Source organism: Nothoprocta perdicaria, unplaced genomic scaffold, assembly GCF_003342845.1.
Source record: "Nothoprocta perdicaria isolate Ctin4 unplaced genomic scaffold, notPer1 scaffold_7, whole genome shotgun sequence".
In the NCBI taxonomy this organism is placed as follows: Eukaryota; Metazoa; Chordata; class Aves; order Tinamiformes; family Tinamidae; genus Nothoprocta; species Nothoprocta perdicaria.
This window is the reverse complement of record NW_020455976.1, coordinates 424,434-440,492: the sequence shown is the minus strand read 5'-3', so window position 1 is coordinate 440,492 and position 16,059 is coordinate 424,434. Positions and strand designations below refer to the sequence as shown.

The window sequence follows — 16,059 nt, the reverse complement described above, 5'->3', positions numbered from 1 at the left end:
TGTGACATCCACTATTGGATGTTTTTTCTGCATACTTATTAACATGGGTCAAGTAACATCTGCCTCCTTTTTCAGGAGTTGAGTAAATTCTGTTCTTTAATTTTCACATCGTAAAACTTCATTATTCAACTTTAAGAGTTTTCATCTCTATTTTCTGTCTTTGAACTGTCTACTGTTTACACAATTTTTAAAATGTGAGAAACAGAACTTGTCGCAATAATCAAATAATAGTCTTGCAACAACAGTCTGCTCGTGCAGTCTAGACTGTAAGATAACTTAATTCTGTGCACTACTCTCCATTGCAAAAGTGCTTTTGCTAAAGCATAATTCTGAATGCTCATGTTGTGTGATTGTGTGACAGTCCCTAAATCCTTCTCAATGACATTGCTTGTCAATATAGGTTCTGATCCTTAGGTATTGCCTGCATTATTTTTTCCCAAATTACTTGCATTCATTTGACTGTATTAAAATAACATCTTGCTTATTCTTCAATAAGAACTTTATTCCCACCAATTTCTCATCTGCAGAGTGCCTTAATAAAGAAACACAGCTATCTCAACATCTTTGATAGGACCAAATGGATTTGAATATGAATCCTACCAGTAGTGGTTCTGATGTTTTATATCTTCATACCCACAATCAAGTTGGAGACGGTCAGAAAGCCCATCTTAATATTTCAAGTCACTTTGCATAATATATTTTTCTTAAATGCCTTGTAGGTGGGGAAACTGCATGTCAAAAATCAGAGCAAGTCATTCTTGTTAACAGGCCCCCTAACACTCTAGAACCAAACAGAGTCATGTGAACAAAAATGAGTATTTCATAAAACTGTGAAGTGTTATTTTTACTATTTCATTTAATTCTGTTAGTCACAGTATTTTATGTGGTATTGTTGCAAGATTGGTGCATTATTTTAAAAGAAAATTCCTTTTATGAGAGACTGAGCATACCAACATCATGATGACAGCTACCTAGATAAGATGTTTAATCACACTGGATAAATTAATTTTAAGAGGACAATGAAAGGACTGGCATTCCTTTACAAATGCAAGTATTCACACCGTGAGCTATATGCTGAGAGACGAAAGTAAAGAGGTTTGTTAAATTGCAATGACACAAAATTGACAATATATTCTTAAATAGGAAGTAAATGCAGACATTTAGACATCCCATCTGGATATTAACCATGTTGAAACAGCCAGGAGCAACCCCTTACCCTGCAGCATCTGATGGACCAGATGTTGCAACTGTAAGAATTCTTTCCACATCTCTGCACCTTGGAGCACAGGGGTGTGATGTACCGTGGGGACTGCACATGAAGCACCTTACTGTGCAATGTTTTCCTATTGCTTTTTTCTGGGGCGGAGGGAGGGGGAAACCCTAAGACAATCTTCAATATCTTTGTATTTATTAACATAGAATCTTTATAATTTATAATAGAATTTATAATATTTATAAAACATTTATATTAAAACTAAAATTATATCAAAATAACTAGATATATTTTTGATATGAAATCCTTTTTTTCTTAATCTAAATAAGAGATAATTCATTTGGGGAGGGAAAAAGGAAAAATGGAAGATACTTTGGAATTTTTTTATAGCAGTTGCTGCTGATGAACACGGAGTATTAAAGAACTGTGGGCTGGATTCTGACTTTTATTTATTTATTCTGCAGATGGTCCTGTGTCAGTTGGGATGAGCCTGGATATTGCGAGCATTGATACAATATCAGAAATAAACATGGTATCATTGCTTTTGTTTCTTGTTTGTAAGCTGATAAGGTTTTGTATTTCCATTTGCTAGCAATGGGACTTTGAGACTTTTTTCCTTGTACAGTCAGTGCTATTCCCTGTGTGTTAGGAGATAGCATCTGCAGAGCTGAAAACAAAATTCTATAGTGCTTACACTATAATAAATGCCCATGTGCTAAAAATGACTAGTTTCTAGATGAGTGCTTTAAAGTTCTAGTCTAGCAGATACAAGTCAAATATCTCATTAACAGAAATGATCTGCCACCCAATATTAACCATCTCTATGAAAGACATAGAGCAGTAATCATTTTTGAAATGAAATATCTCAGTTCCTATGAATTTTAGAAAATCAGAATACATTCATGTGTGCCTGTGAAGCAACTCTTTCCATGTGTTTAGCCACAGCTGAATTCATACTACTTTGTTCTTACTGTGACTCTCAGAATCACAGTATGGTTGAGGTTGGAAGGGGCCTCTAGAGATCACCTAGTCCAACACCCCTATCCAGGCAGGGACACCTAGAGCATGTGGCACAGGGTGGCATCCAGGTGGGACTGGAAGATCTCCAGAGAAGGAGACTACAACCTCTCTGGGCAGCCTGTTCCAAGGCTCTGTCACCCTCACAGTGGAGAAGTTCTTCAGCTGGAGATGGAACTTCTGTGTTTCAACTTGTACCCATTGCCCCTTGTCCTGTTGCTGACCACTGCTGAGAAGTTTGGCCTCATCCTCCCTGTAATGTCCTGTCACTTTTATCCAAGCTATATTTGTTTATATTTGAAATATACCTTTTTGAACAAAGGAACATAATATACTCTTCTAATTAAAGATCCAAATTTGGTGCATAGAAATGTAAAACTCATCAGTATTTGATACTGGTGGGGGAGAAATACATACACACTGTCCTTTATCATTTGGTATTGTTACCACACTTGAATATTCAAATCTGTTGTATACTTTGCAAGTGTTCAGATATTAATAAATAAAAAGGTGAAAGTAGGGTCAGAATTTGAGAAGACTTTAAAATATTTGAATTTAAAATTGATAAAAATACCCTGTAAAATTAAAAGTTTATTAAAAAGTGGCTAAGAAGCATCCTCATTAGGATGTAAAGCTGTAAGGCATATTTAAGTTGAACATGATTTGAGGGTTCCTATTGGACTTTTCTCTTTTATGCATCAGAATATGTACAACTTTTTCTATATATAAAATTGCCTGTTAGTTTATGTAAAACAAATGATGCTTACAGCCACTTATACAAATTGTTTTAAAGTCTAAAGATTTATAAGGCCAGATTATCCTTTGGCAAAGCTCTGACTTCAGTTGATTTATACTTCCAGAATGAGGCCCCCAACATTTACTCTAAAATTCAGCTGGGCCAAAAGAACGAAATCTACTCGAGATAATATTTTTTTATGATGTCAACCACACATCAAGTGCTGGAACATTTGGCAGTAAAAGAGCTAGTAAAGCGGCTATCCGAGAGCTGGTGTTCAAGAGTGGGACAATAGCTCATTCCATACTCTTAAAAAAAACAAAAAAATAGTGCTATGCTGTGTCTAATCATGTCTCTTGTTTGTTTTTGTTTTTCAGGATTATACAGCTACCATATTTCTAAGGCAGCGATGGACTGATGAGAGACTTTGCTTTGATGGCAACAAGAGTTTAAGTCTTGATGGTCGGCTTGTAGAAATGCTTTGGGTCCCGGATACCTTCATAGTTGATTCAAAGAAGTCTTTTCTTCATGATATCACTGTTGAAAACCGTCTTATCAGAATATATCCTAACGGAACAGTCCTGTATGCCATACGGTAGGTAAACACCCCATATTAGACATATTTTGGACTTCTACTTGTCCTTTCACTTATCATGCTGTCCAAGTTAGCAGTATATATTTTTTATGTGTTGTGCCTTTAGAAGGGTTTTATAAATATATGATATGGCTGACCAATATGATTACATTATTAAATAGATGTTGCTTTCTTCCCTCAATTGGACCTTTTGTTTTACATAGACCAAATTCAGGAAATGCCTTTTGCTCTGGCAGTTGCTTCTCAGTGAAGTTTTCTCTAATGAAAGGAAATGACAGGTTGACATGCTTCATTGCAGGTTACCTTTTGTAATAGATTTTGATAGACTTGACAAATTTCTGAAACATAATATAAAATATAAAATAAAATATATGCTGCAGGTGAGAAGAGGTAATGATGTTTTGAGGGTGATACAACATAGAAATATTCTGGAGTGATTTCTAGTCTGGATGCAGTTGATACCTGTAAATACTGTATTTTTTCCTGTTAGATATTTTCCAACAAATATTAGTTCAGAGAATTCACATGACTTAATTTTACTTGTAGCGCTGAACATGTTTTCCCGTTAATAACCAGCAATACTCTGTTTTTTCAAGGATAACCACAACTGTTGCATGCAGCATGGATCTGACCAAGTATCCAATGGATAAGCAGACATGTACTTTGCAACTGGAAAGCTGTAAGACTTTACTGCTGTTATTTTTATACAATTAGCAAAATAACTGTGGCCTCTAGTTAGGGCTGATGGATGTTGGATATTGCTGAAGAGGCTGGGATTTTCAGGTGCTAGGGGGCAGCATGTGACTGTTTCCTACGGAATTCCAATAGTGTTTGTATACATAGTAAATGCCAGGGACTTCAGTAAAAAGCATGGCAACGCACAGAAATATTAACATTAAATAAAAATTTGGAAGATTGTAGACCTACGTCTGCACTGCATTCTGTATAGGTCTTGTACTGTTTTTCAAGGGCAGTTCTGCAACCAGATACTTTCTAGCAGAGCCAAGAAAATCAGTTGTTTTATTTGACTTTTGCCTTTTTTCCTTCTTCCAGATATTATGTAATTTCTTTCCTGAGGCATATCTCCCTTAAGAAAGAAAAAAAAAAACAAGATAAGGCTTATTGGTGGGCATAGAATTCATATTTAATTAATTTACTGTCTTCATTTGAAAGAAGGTAATTGCATAGGCAGTTCTATTCTGAGAAGGATATACACAGATCCTTCTCCGACTTATTTAATTGTGTCTGTGCCAGTGCCCTGGGAAAAAAATGTCATCACTGAGACTGAATATCCTGTTCTAGATTCTCATTTTATCAAGCAATGTTGTCCTATTTTTCATTAGAATATTCTCCTTTAATGCTTGTAAAGATGCAGTGCCAGCAAATACCCAACAGTGCATGTTTAATTTTTTTGCTGTTATTTATATGAATAAGGCTCTCAAAGATATTTTTGCATGGGACAACATCAAAGGGTATCTAATCCTATTAGAAGAAAATGTGTGTTCTGATCTGAAGAAATACATTTGGAAGGTTTTCCAGAATTTGTGAGGGTCTAGCATTTCAGAGGTGTGATGTGTTCTCTGTTTCCTGATGATAATGACCAGTTACCAGATTGCTGCAGAGCTTAGACTGAAGCACAAAGGGAATCTCTTTCCAAACCTTCCTCATCCAGAAATTCCTCTAGAATCAGCAGTTTTGAAAGGATAACATCTGTATAACAAAAAGCAATTTGGATCCATCTCCAAGATAATTTTGTTTGAAAGAGCGTATTACTAAGTCGAACAGTATATATTGGTTTACATCAACGACATTGTTTAATGAGTCATTTAGGTTTTTTCTTGTCCCAGAATGAAATATATGTCTCTCAGGAACTTTAACTTATTTGACAAGATTAGAAAAAAAAAATGGAATTCCTTCTGTAATTAAAACAAATATTTTTCAGAGTGATTCCATTTGTTATTTCAAACAACATACAAGTGTCTCCTGTCTAAAAAGAAAATGTAGTAATGTAATCTCAAATGTTTTCCTGTCAGTGGTATTTAGTTTTGAGGAAAAGCAGCTAGAAACAAAGAATGCAAGAGGAATATGCCTTTAGCGGTGGCCCTTGTCATCTAGTGTACTGTAATACTTTCCTTTGAGTACAGTACAAATGGTGTTTGCTCCCCTATGGGCTAAACTGTGTAGTTTATAGATGGATAATGACAATCCTGGAATATTGCTTGTGAATGCCATTACCTGGATGAATTGTGAATGCAAGAATGCATGCACTTCAATAAAAACACAGATGTGTATCAATAAAAATGCAAATATTTGAGCTGAAACAAGGTGTTAGGCTTCCTAATGAATGAATGCAAGAGTAAAGACAAAATAACAGATTATTATCATGGAAGAGATTTTGGAAGACATCATTATTGCAGATTATACACACGTACACACACAAACATCCTGGTAGCCTTTACAACATGCTGTTCAATTAGTAGCCATTTAGCACTAATTGACATACTTTCTACAAGATAAGGACTTTCCAATTACATTTTCTATTGGATATGATTTTTTTTCCCCTGTTATTCCCCTCCTTCAGAAGATTGCACAGACATATGAAGAGGGAGTTGCAGTTCTGGGTCTCCAGTGATGCATGAAAGGTGACAGTTGGGGACCTGAGGGACTTGGGTCTGAGTCTGACAGAGGGGAGTTCTGGCTCTACCTTGTGGCAGAAAGCACCACCCTTCATTCACGGTGAATCATGTGGCTGAAGGCTTTTTTTCCCTCAGTCTTTTCCCCCACAGGCCTCTAGTCCAGATCCATGTTAATTTTTTGTGCCTGCCTATGAAATTTTATTCCCTTTTTGAACTTGTCCTTTAGCTTTTATTCAATGAAGGGCCATGTAATGGCTTTTAACTTGTGCTTGACCATCAGGGGAAATTAAAATTAGTATCAGAAACTTAAACTCATTTGTATTAGACATTATGAATGTTTAATTCCAAATTTACTATTCATGTTATTAACCCTGTTGACATTTGTTGCTCATACTATATCAATAAATTACAGAAGTGAGACATTTCAAGCTTGAAGAATTATAATGAGAATTTAGTGTCATATAAAAAGAGCAGCTTACTTATAAAAGCCAATAATAAAGCTTAAGGATCTTTTCAATGCAAGTCTTTAAGACTTTTTATAATTATAAAGTATTAATCCCCTGAAAAAAGAGAACTTTATAGAGGGAGCATGTTGATATTTAACTTTCCTAAATGTTGGGAAGACTGTCTTGATTCAATTTCTTCACATAGAGTTGTGAAGTTAGTATTAGAAGGTGTTTTCGTATGAAAGTCTACCAAAATCTGACAGCTGTATCAGAATACTTTGGGAAATAAATAGTTCTACTAAAGCAGAACCTCCTTCTGGGGGTATGCTTATTATCACTGTCTGAGCATTCAAGAATTTATCCACACCCCCAGCTGCTTGGGAGAATCAATATTCGATGAAGACAGATAAGAACCTACTTTGCTACACTCTAGTTCTTCGGATATAATCTAAATTATCTACAGTGTAGCTTTACTGAACAGCAGTAAAATGAATTTGTGCCTGGAGGCTTGCCTAAAAGTCTGCTTCTACAAACATTTTATTTTGATTGGTGACAGTGCAACCATTTGTTTATGGCATATACTGCTTTTATTTTTCATCAGCCCAGTCTAGGAAATTTCCCACATGTAGTACTATTGGATCAGGATTTTGGCTTGTGCACCTGTGCTTTTGGCTTAGTTGTTCAGTGCAGTGGTGTTTTGGCCTTAATTACTATAAGTGTGATAATGAGCACAGAGCCCTAGTCACACTTTTCTGGAATACTGCCTGTGCTGGTGAAACAGGATCTACATTTGGAGACTAGAGAATTTGCAGATGAAATTGTCACTTTAAGCGCTAATCAGGACAGTGTTTCCTTGAAACTAGATTTCTGAACTCCTGTTTTTCCTGCCTAATGTTAAAGCTATTAATACAAAAATAGCAAAATTTCATATTTCTGTGATTCTAGAGCTGTGCTGTTTTGCAGCATGTATATACTTTTGCAATGTATTGCATCGTGGGTTCTCAATGTACAATTGAGTGGAATCTAAAAATAATCATGGGATCTTATTTCTGTCCCTAAGCTTTGCTATTAAAATGTACAATATGTCTGTCAAATACAGGAGTGATCAGTCTAGGTATGCTAAAGGAAAAGATGTTCAAATGCTCCATCTTAACATGTAAATTATATTAACATAATCTTGAATTAATGATATATATACTACTCTGAAAATTGCCAGCTTCTAATATAATGGGAACATGAAGCTATTTTAGTTATGCTGTATATTAAGTGTGTGCAAAACACATGTCCTCTGGTAGATGATTCTTACAAGCCCCTTACAAGTGCTCCCTCCCTATCTGAAGGGAAGGGAAATTCTCCTAAACTCTGCAGGACTGCTTGGGGTGCCTGCAAAGCTCCCTTTGCAAACCATGGTCCCATATCATGGTGCAGCCTGGTTTCAGAGTGAAGTTGGCCATGAGCATCTCTTATTTCCTCTGATCTGCTCAAGGGAGGACCAAGCTCCCTGGGGCCAGTTTGCAGGTCCCACCAACTGGAGGACAAGCTCCAGGCATGCTCAATGCTCAGTCTGAATGCTGGAAGTGCTATAGGTCATGAAAACTGTACTTCAATGCTTAATGGCTTTTGCCTCTAAAATACCATGTGGTACTTCTCTCTTTTGTTAGTTTGTCATGTATACTGTAATAAAAGATAAAGCACTCTTTTCTTCCAGAAGGGACAGCTTTCAATGATAGGATTTTGCTGTTCATTTTTGGGCAGTTTTATTGTGAACAACCATTATGTTCTGCCAAAAAAGTAATTGTTTATACTTAATTGTGCTTTCAGGCAGACAAATAAGAAACAGCTGAAACATAATTGCACTCAGCACAAATTAATTACTGTGTAAAATAAACACTTTCATTGGCTTGTGTCTCTCTACAGGGGGTTACAACATCAATGATGTCATGTTTTACTGGACTAGAGGAAATGATTCAGTTCGAGGTTTGGACACACTCAGACTAGCCCAATATACTGTAGAGGACTACTTTACTTCAGTATCTGAGGCCGTGTATGAGACAGGTAAGAATATCCTTATAGCAGTTTCTGTGATCCTCTTAGCATGGTATTTCACACTTTGCCAGTGAAATTACATTCTTGAAACCATCTGTGAACCTTTTTTTGTGTTACCTGCAGAGACTTGGTTAGTACAAAAGTTGACGTTTCAGCATTTTCACCTAGGCTATGCATTTTCTAAAGAGTGTTGAAGAAATGTGCTATTTCCAAGTAACATCAGGCAGAATCCTTATGCGGGGAATAAGGCTGCAGGTTGCATTTAAATGTACAGGCAGCACTGTACAGGTGGCCTGGCCCAGTTTCCCTGTGCCCAGACGGGTCAGTGGAGCAGCCCCAGACCTCTGCTTCTTGCCAATGTTAGAAAACAGCTGTAGGAAGTTTCCTGAGTTTCCTCTGTCTGATTTGGCCTCATGAAAGGGTCTGCTTCAGGTTATTGCAAAGTTTTTGAAAGAGTGCAATACCTGGCAAGCCTTTTGAATTCCTTTCAGGTTCTTTATTGCTGGTCTTGACAGCAGTTTGCCTCCTGCCCAAGCCACCCATATTCAGTGAGGACACAGGCATCCTTCAAAGCTGTAGTTTCACCAGACTCTGTGTTAACTGAATCACAGAGATGCTCTCTATTGCATTGCTGGGAATTTCTACTTAAGTGATGAAGCGCAGAGAAACTTTACAATCTAATTTTGGGTACTAAATCAGGCTAAGAGTCAAAGTTCTCTAAGTGGATATAAATGTAGAAATGAAATACAAAATAACAGACTACGGGATCACGGTTATCTTGCTACTTACATAACTGGCATCTGCTTACCTCTGTATAGCTTCTGGCTAAACAAAATGAGGTTCAATCAATGGAAAATAACCCTCTACTGCTCTTCTGCCCAGAAGGCAGAAGGGTATTAGGACCTGTTCACCATGCAGGAAATGAGGAATAAAAAAAGGGTCAATTCTAAATCACCTTCTATCACTGAATTCAGAAAGGAAAAAAAAAAAAAAAAGAGAAGAAAAAAAAATTACTTTTCCCAATTAGAACTAAAATGTAGCCAAAGACATGGTCAGATGAACTGTGCTCTTTCTAGTAGTTGATATTGTTGTCTTCTTTCCTTTATATTGGTAGTAAGCATGTCTATGAAGTTAAAAGATGCTTTGTTTTATTTTAAAAATGTTTTAATCTATGAAATTTCCCTTATCTGCTTGTTGCTTGTTATCTTGTTCGAGAAAGCTACATTTAAATGTATGCAGGACATTTTTAAGGGAATCTCATAATCCTCTTTCTATTGAGTCTTTAGGAATTAGATGTTATTTCCTACACATATTTTAGGAAGCAGTGCATGCTTTAGCTCATTTTAAAAGGAAAAAAAATACAGTTCTATGTAATCAATTTAGAAGTGAAAAATGATTTTCATTTAACATATGAAAATATCTGAAAGTATTTTTATAAATAACAGCTATTATCAATGCCTTAATACTAGAAAAAAGCAGTGTGCAATATTTCCTAATATAGCAAAAACGCAATCAGGATTTGATACTGTGAGCATGTAGACAGATAGTCCAGCTGTTGCACAAGGGAAAGCTGTGCAATGAAAAGCCCAGGTTCACATAACCACTGACAGAGCCAAAATTAAAATACAGTAATCAGCAGAAGTCCTGCATAAGTGATCTTAAAAGGACATCAAGGATTAATGTTGTTTACAGAATGCTATGTATCTTGTAATAGTAATCATGTTATTGTAATAGCATAATAGTAAGTTGCTTTGAATAATGTTAACTGGATTTCTGGCTAGGGTTTGGCATTGGTTTTGTGTTACAGGATAGTTTCAATCTGAACCTGTGTGAAGCCGTTGTAATAACCACCTCCTACATGTCTTTAATATTTACTCTTAAAACATTGATACACTCTGGGGCCCTTGGAAAACCAAACATGTGCATTAGAGACTGCTGGGTTATTATCTTAGCTGTCTAGCCAGTCCTCCTTCTCCATAGCAATAAATATAGCTATGAAGAGCTTGCCTTATTGGAAAAACAAAAACAACTAAGGACATGCTAGCTTTTTGTGTAAATAACCGTAGAAATAAGTCTGGGATAGACTTTTAAGAATTCATTTAGTCTACTCATGTCCCAAGGCAAGAACATCTATATCTGCAGCCTGACGCATAGCTTTAATAGTAAGTTAGACAAGCTTGCATACTCCATAACCTCCCTAGGTAATTTTTTGATGGTTACTACAGCCATATTTTCATTGTGTCTAGTCTAGATCTCCCTTGATGCTCTTCTAACCTATTCTGCTCTGCACTGGCTACAGGAGACATACAATTTTTCTGTTTGGGTAGCTGATGATTCCTGAAAATCCCTATCCTTGGAGATTTCAGCACCTTGACTGGGTGTACTTCACTCTATGCAGGAGCTGTGTGGTTCTGGCCACTATTATGCAGGAAGTCTTTCTCTCCCAGGTCCCCAGAAGAATTCACAGCTAAACCAGCAATGAGTGTATTTATAATCAGCAATTTGAATATCAATAGGTATATGAAGATGAAGAGTATATGAGTTGTATGGAAATGTAGTGAATAGAGTGAATATCAAGACATAGTGGCCTGAAAGGTTCTTTTATGGTAAGTTGGATGGACACAGGAATTTTTGTAGATACACTATGTGGAACGGTCTATCTAATTCTAAGGAAATCTGGTTTTCAAGCTTCATCTTTTGTGAAGCATTCTCATGAAGATGAATCACATCTCTCAGAGAAATGGGATGTGATCTTTTGTTGTCCTTAGTTCCCTTATGAAGAAAAATAGCTAGAACAGGAGATGAGGTATTTTGAAAGATCTTGACCGTGAAGAACAAAAGATAGCAATTGTTTTCAGTGTTTTCTGAGGGAAAGATAAAGTAGGAGCTGTAATAACTTACTACCTATATTTTTGCACGATATACATCCTGCATCAGTCAGAAGTTGTTGCAGTTCCACAACTTGTTTGTGGGATGAAAGTGGGAAACACTAGTCATTTCTGACACATGTCCATCCTAAACAAGCTTTATAAAATGTGCATGCAGAAAAGAACATTTTCAGCACATAGCTAGAACAGTACATTTCTATTTAAATCTTTACTATGTCCTTAAAAGGTAAAAACAACAGAAGAAAATGTTGCTTTGGTAGAGTTACACTGATGCCCTTTTGTGAGATGTACATCACACGTTTTAGCTGGCACCCAGGGGGTTAGCATCCATATTTCATGATGGAGAAGAATATGCTCTTTGTGCCTGGCTGCACACCTCCGTGCAGGACACCAAAGTGCTGCTTACGTAAAGAGTGGAATATTTTCTTATTGCAGTAGAGTTCATCAAAAAGTTCACAGGAAATAAGTGTGGGAGAGATGTTCCTGTCCTGTAGCAGGAGTGGAAATTAGAAAGGAAATGCAGATGGCTGATACCCTTTACAAAATAGGACGACTCCTCCAGACTCCTCTCCTGTGACCATCAGCTGAGCAGGGGGAAGCAGGAAGAGCAGAGGTCCACATTCTTGTCCTGTTCAGCCAGGAGGAGACACTACAAAGTGATTTTTGGCATAATCAAAAAATGGATTGCACGAGATCAGAAACCCATGTTTAGTTTTTCATCTGTTCTCCTGTGGTACTGTGACAGTCATGTTGATAAAATCATCATTATCTTGGTCCTGGGTATACAGTATGATCAATGTTGTAAATTAGGATGCCATTTTAGAAGCCAAAATCAAAAGTAAGAGTTCAAAGCCAAGCTATAAAAATTATAAACTATTTTTTTGCACTTTCTCAGACCCTGGACCTGCTCAACCCCTGAGAAAGGAAGTCTATGCTGGTGTGACTTTTATGAGAGTAAAAATGAAAGTATTTAGATGAAGCAGCTAAAATGTGATTTCTTACACCTATGCTTTCTCAGATACTCGCTTTTAAAGCAGTAGGGAGAGCTTGAGTAGAGACTATCTGCTATTCAGATTTGTGAGTAAGAATGAAGTGAGGGGGAAAACCTGCCAGTTTTTGAGGGTAAACATGACCCATACTTGAGTTAACTCAGGTAAAGTGGTCCCAGGATTGCATGATCCTGTGTTTTACTTTTGATCTGCCTTGCTTGATGAGATCACAATTTTTGACTTGCTGATCAAAGGCAATGGTGTGAGCTCACTGCACATCCTCTGCTGTCTCATATGCATCCACCATAATAGTGGTAGAGAATCTCACATTTTTTTAAACATGAACTTTTGGTAAGCATAAGTGAGAAAGGAGCTACAATAGTTCCCTACCCTTGTTTTGTGCCATTGCTCATTTCTTTAACATACTCTGTATCCTTTGTATACTTTTTCTTGCCTCCTCCTTCCTCCAATTTATTATAGGGGCTCAGATGAATTCTATATGCGGTTTGCCTCAAATTTTCTGTTATAAAAGCTTTTCTGAGCTCTGTAGAGAAATGTTGACACCATTATTATCATATTCATGGTATGTCTTTGGAACCTGGCAAACAGAAACCCTTAGGGCTAGAGAAACGCCTTTTCTTTGTTCACGAAAAAACTACTTGATTACAGACTGTTATATCTCTGTTCTTTTATTTGTATTGTTTCAGAAATGTATGGCATCAGGAAAAATAAAATCAATGAACATTCAAAAGGCTTGTCTGCACTGAGAAGTTACAGCAGAATGGCAAAATGTCTTTCAAGTTTAATATTTTTAACCAATTTCCTGTGTACATATAGAGTTTTATGTTGAGATGAACCAAAGTATATTTTCAGGGAGTTTATGAAGAGAATAGTTGCTCTCCAACTACCCTGCATTAGCTGCTTGAGAATTTTCCTTCTTAAAGAGCAGTAAGAATGAGCCATGAGAACCCACATGTGCCTGTAGTCCAATAATTTTGCTCCCCTTTCTGTGGACATGGTGCCACAATTTTCTGTAATGACAAATGACTTCTGGGAGCCTGCAAATACGGTCAGCCTAGGTAATCTAATGATCCCTTCTGATTTTGAGATCTATGGCACTTTATTGTTTTTTTTGTTGTTGTTGCAATTTAAACAGTATTTTTAAAACCTGAAATTTAACTATCCATTTTCTAGTCTGGGAGCAGTAAGGCATTTCTTGCCATCCATTACTTACACTTAAAGCTTTTGAGTGCTCTTGTTTGACTTCGTGTCTCAAAGTGCACCTGAGGGATGCAGAAATAGCCTCATTCTGCATGTATCATTGTTGCTAAAGTGCATTCAGACCTCTATAGTTCAGTCCCAGCTCACAACATGCAGCTTTAGAAAAACATATGTTCTGAAGATCATCTTTTGTCACATAAAAAATAGATGAACCAAAGCCATCTGACTATGGTGTATGCATTTTGCTTTTGTTGATATTTTGCTACAAGTACTAATCAAAGAACTTTAAAACCTTTAAAGCTTGATTTTGAACTTTGAATTTATGAATAAGAAGTCTGCTCTGCAAATTAAAGTAATAAAAAGGCAAAGTTTTTCTTTACTTTGATCAGACAGGTACATTTCATATCCTATGCTGCAGTTGCCCAAACATAGTTGATTTTTGCTCAATTAATAAGCTAACAGGCAAGTTCAGGCTTTGCAAGTGCTAGTCCCTTAGAAATCCCAGATCTGGTTTTGATGTTGGCCCAAACTTTTGGTTTCTGTAAAGACATTTGGACCACGGCATCTGCACTGCTCAAAATAAGACCAATGCTGTAATGGAGTAATATATAAATAAAAGGTAGTCAGGGACGATGCCAATGCATGGATTGTTAAGTGGAATATGAGGGTTAGATGAGCAGTATCAAAGAAAATATTTTTCAGTCTTTCATTTCATGTCTTGAGCAATTAGAAGTGAAAATAAAAGCAAAACAAATCAGATGCATGGCAGTTAAATAGATGGATCCATGTTAACTTCATAAAATTATAACAGTTATGTTCTATATAGTAACTCATTGTGGTAGCTCTTATGAATAGCTATGGCTAAGTTTATACATAAATGCAAATTCTTCTCCTTGCTTAATGTTATGTGATGAAATGTCCTTTCTGTGCAGTAGTGGATTTATTTCTTCCTTTGTTAATCCCTGCTGAATCCCTGGGTCAAGACATCTTTAATGAAGCTTTGTACATGAAATTTTAGGGCAGTACATAATTTTTATTTTCATTTAATTCAATATAGAATCTTCATGTTATAGGTTTTTTCAAGCTTATTTGTTAATCTTTTACTACATAGTAATGTGCAATGAAAATTCACCTGTTCTTGACAGCATGTGAAAATGTATAAAGAGAAATAAAAATAATACTAATTTAAAAGCTTTTTCTCTAAAATGCACTATCAAATGTCACTTTAGTGACCAGTCCTCTCAATACTTTGTTTTTTGCTCTATCCACAGGACGTTATCCAAAGCTGGTGTTTCATTTTGAACTCAAGAGAAACATCTTTTATTTCATACTGGAGACGTACGTGCCATCAATCCTCCTGGTTGTGCTCTCTTGGGTATCGTTCTGGATAAGCCAGTCATCTGTTCCAGCCAGGATCTGCATAGGTGAGAAGCCAATTAAACAAAACAAAAGCGGCATTGAAACATTAGGACGTGTTCTTTATTGCTTGTATATGGCATCAATTTCCAGAAGAGGCAGGCGTTTGTGTGCTTTATGGAATGACTTTTCTGCTCTGCTCTCTGTGGTACATCTTGCAGCTTCCCCTTTGTGCCTTCTTATCCATAAGCAAAGAAAACGTCCTCGGGAGCAATGGGAGGCTTGGTAGGCTGTGGGAAGTCATCCTGGAAATCATTTCAAAATATTCAAGTGTGTGTCATGCCCCAACAAAATTAGGAGGCATTTGTGAGGGTGAAGAATACCTGTAATTAACATATGAATAATAAGGGAATTATGAGAGATTAAAAGTAATTAATTTTAAATAAAGGGAATTCTGAATTGGAAAGAATGCAGATCAGTTGTGATCAGACAGTGAATGGATTGGAAAAACATTCTACAGAATAGGTAAGAAAAATTTCTCCTTTAGCGAGGCCAGCAGGCAACTATAACAAGCTGATAGCAGCATTCCCAACTTCGCTTGTCAGTCTCAGCTGTAACTTCTTTGTGTAGTTATGAGAAATGCTACAAATTCTTACAGAGAATGTGTTGCTTATGTGTTACCAGTGATTACAGAAATTATGTTCTCTGTTTTTCATTTAGTCTGAAATGTTTAAAGAGAGAGTTTGCATAATAGTCTAATAATAATGCAATATTAACAGCTATGCATCATGTGGCATCTAAATCTCTTGTGTGAATTTCTGGTATTCTCAGCAAATTTTTTTGAGTGTTTTCAAATTTATATCTTCAGAATTACAAATGCATTTAAATATATTAGTTACAGAACATGACACATGGA

General features: G+C 36.4%; 1 protein-coding gene across 4 annotated transcripts in view; it reads left to right on the top strand.

Annotated features, from left to right (window-relative positions):
* LOC112957030 (gamma-aminobutyric acid receptor subunit pi-like) overlaps positions 1-16,059 on the top strand; it is a 28,246-nt gene that overhangs the window by 4,567 nt on the left and 7,620 nt on the right. For 3 of the 4 annotated variants that reach the window (XM_026050541.1, XM_026050540.1, XM_026050543.1), the window contains exons 3-7: positions 1,678-1,745; positions 3,344-3,561; positions 4,158-4,240; positions 8,561-8,698; positions 15,059-15,211. In XM_026050541.1, the coding sequence (XP_025906326.1) occupies positions 1,678-1,745; positions 3,344-3,561; positions 4,158-4,240; positions 8,561-8,698; positions 15,059-15,211 (660 nt within the window). Of the gene's footprint in view, positions 1-1,143; positions 1,250-1,677; positions 1,746-3,343; positions 3,562-4,157; positions 4,241-8,560; positions 8,699-15,058; positions 15,212-16,059 lie in introns of all 4 variants that reach the window. The other variant, XM_026050542.1, reaches the window with a different exon arrangement.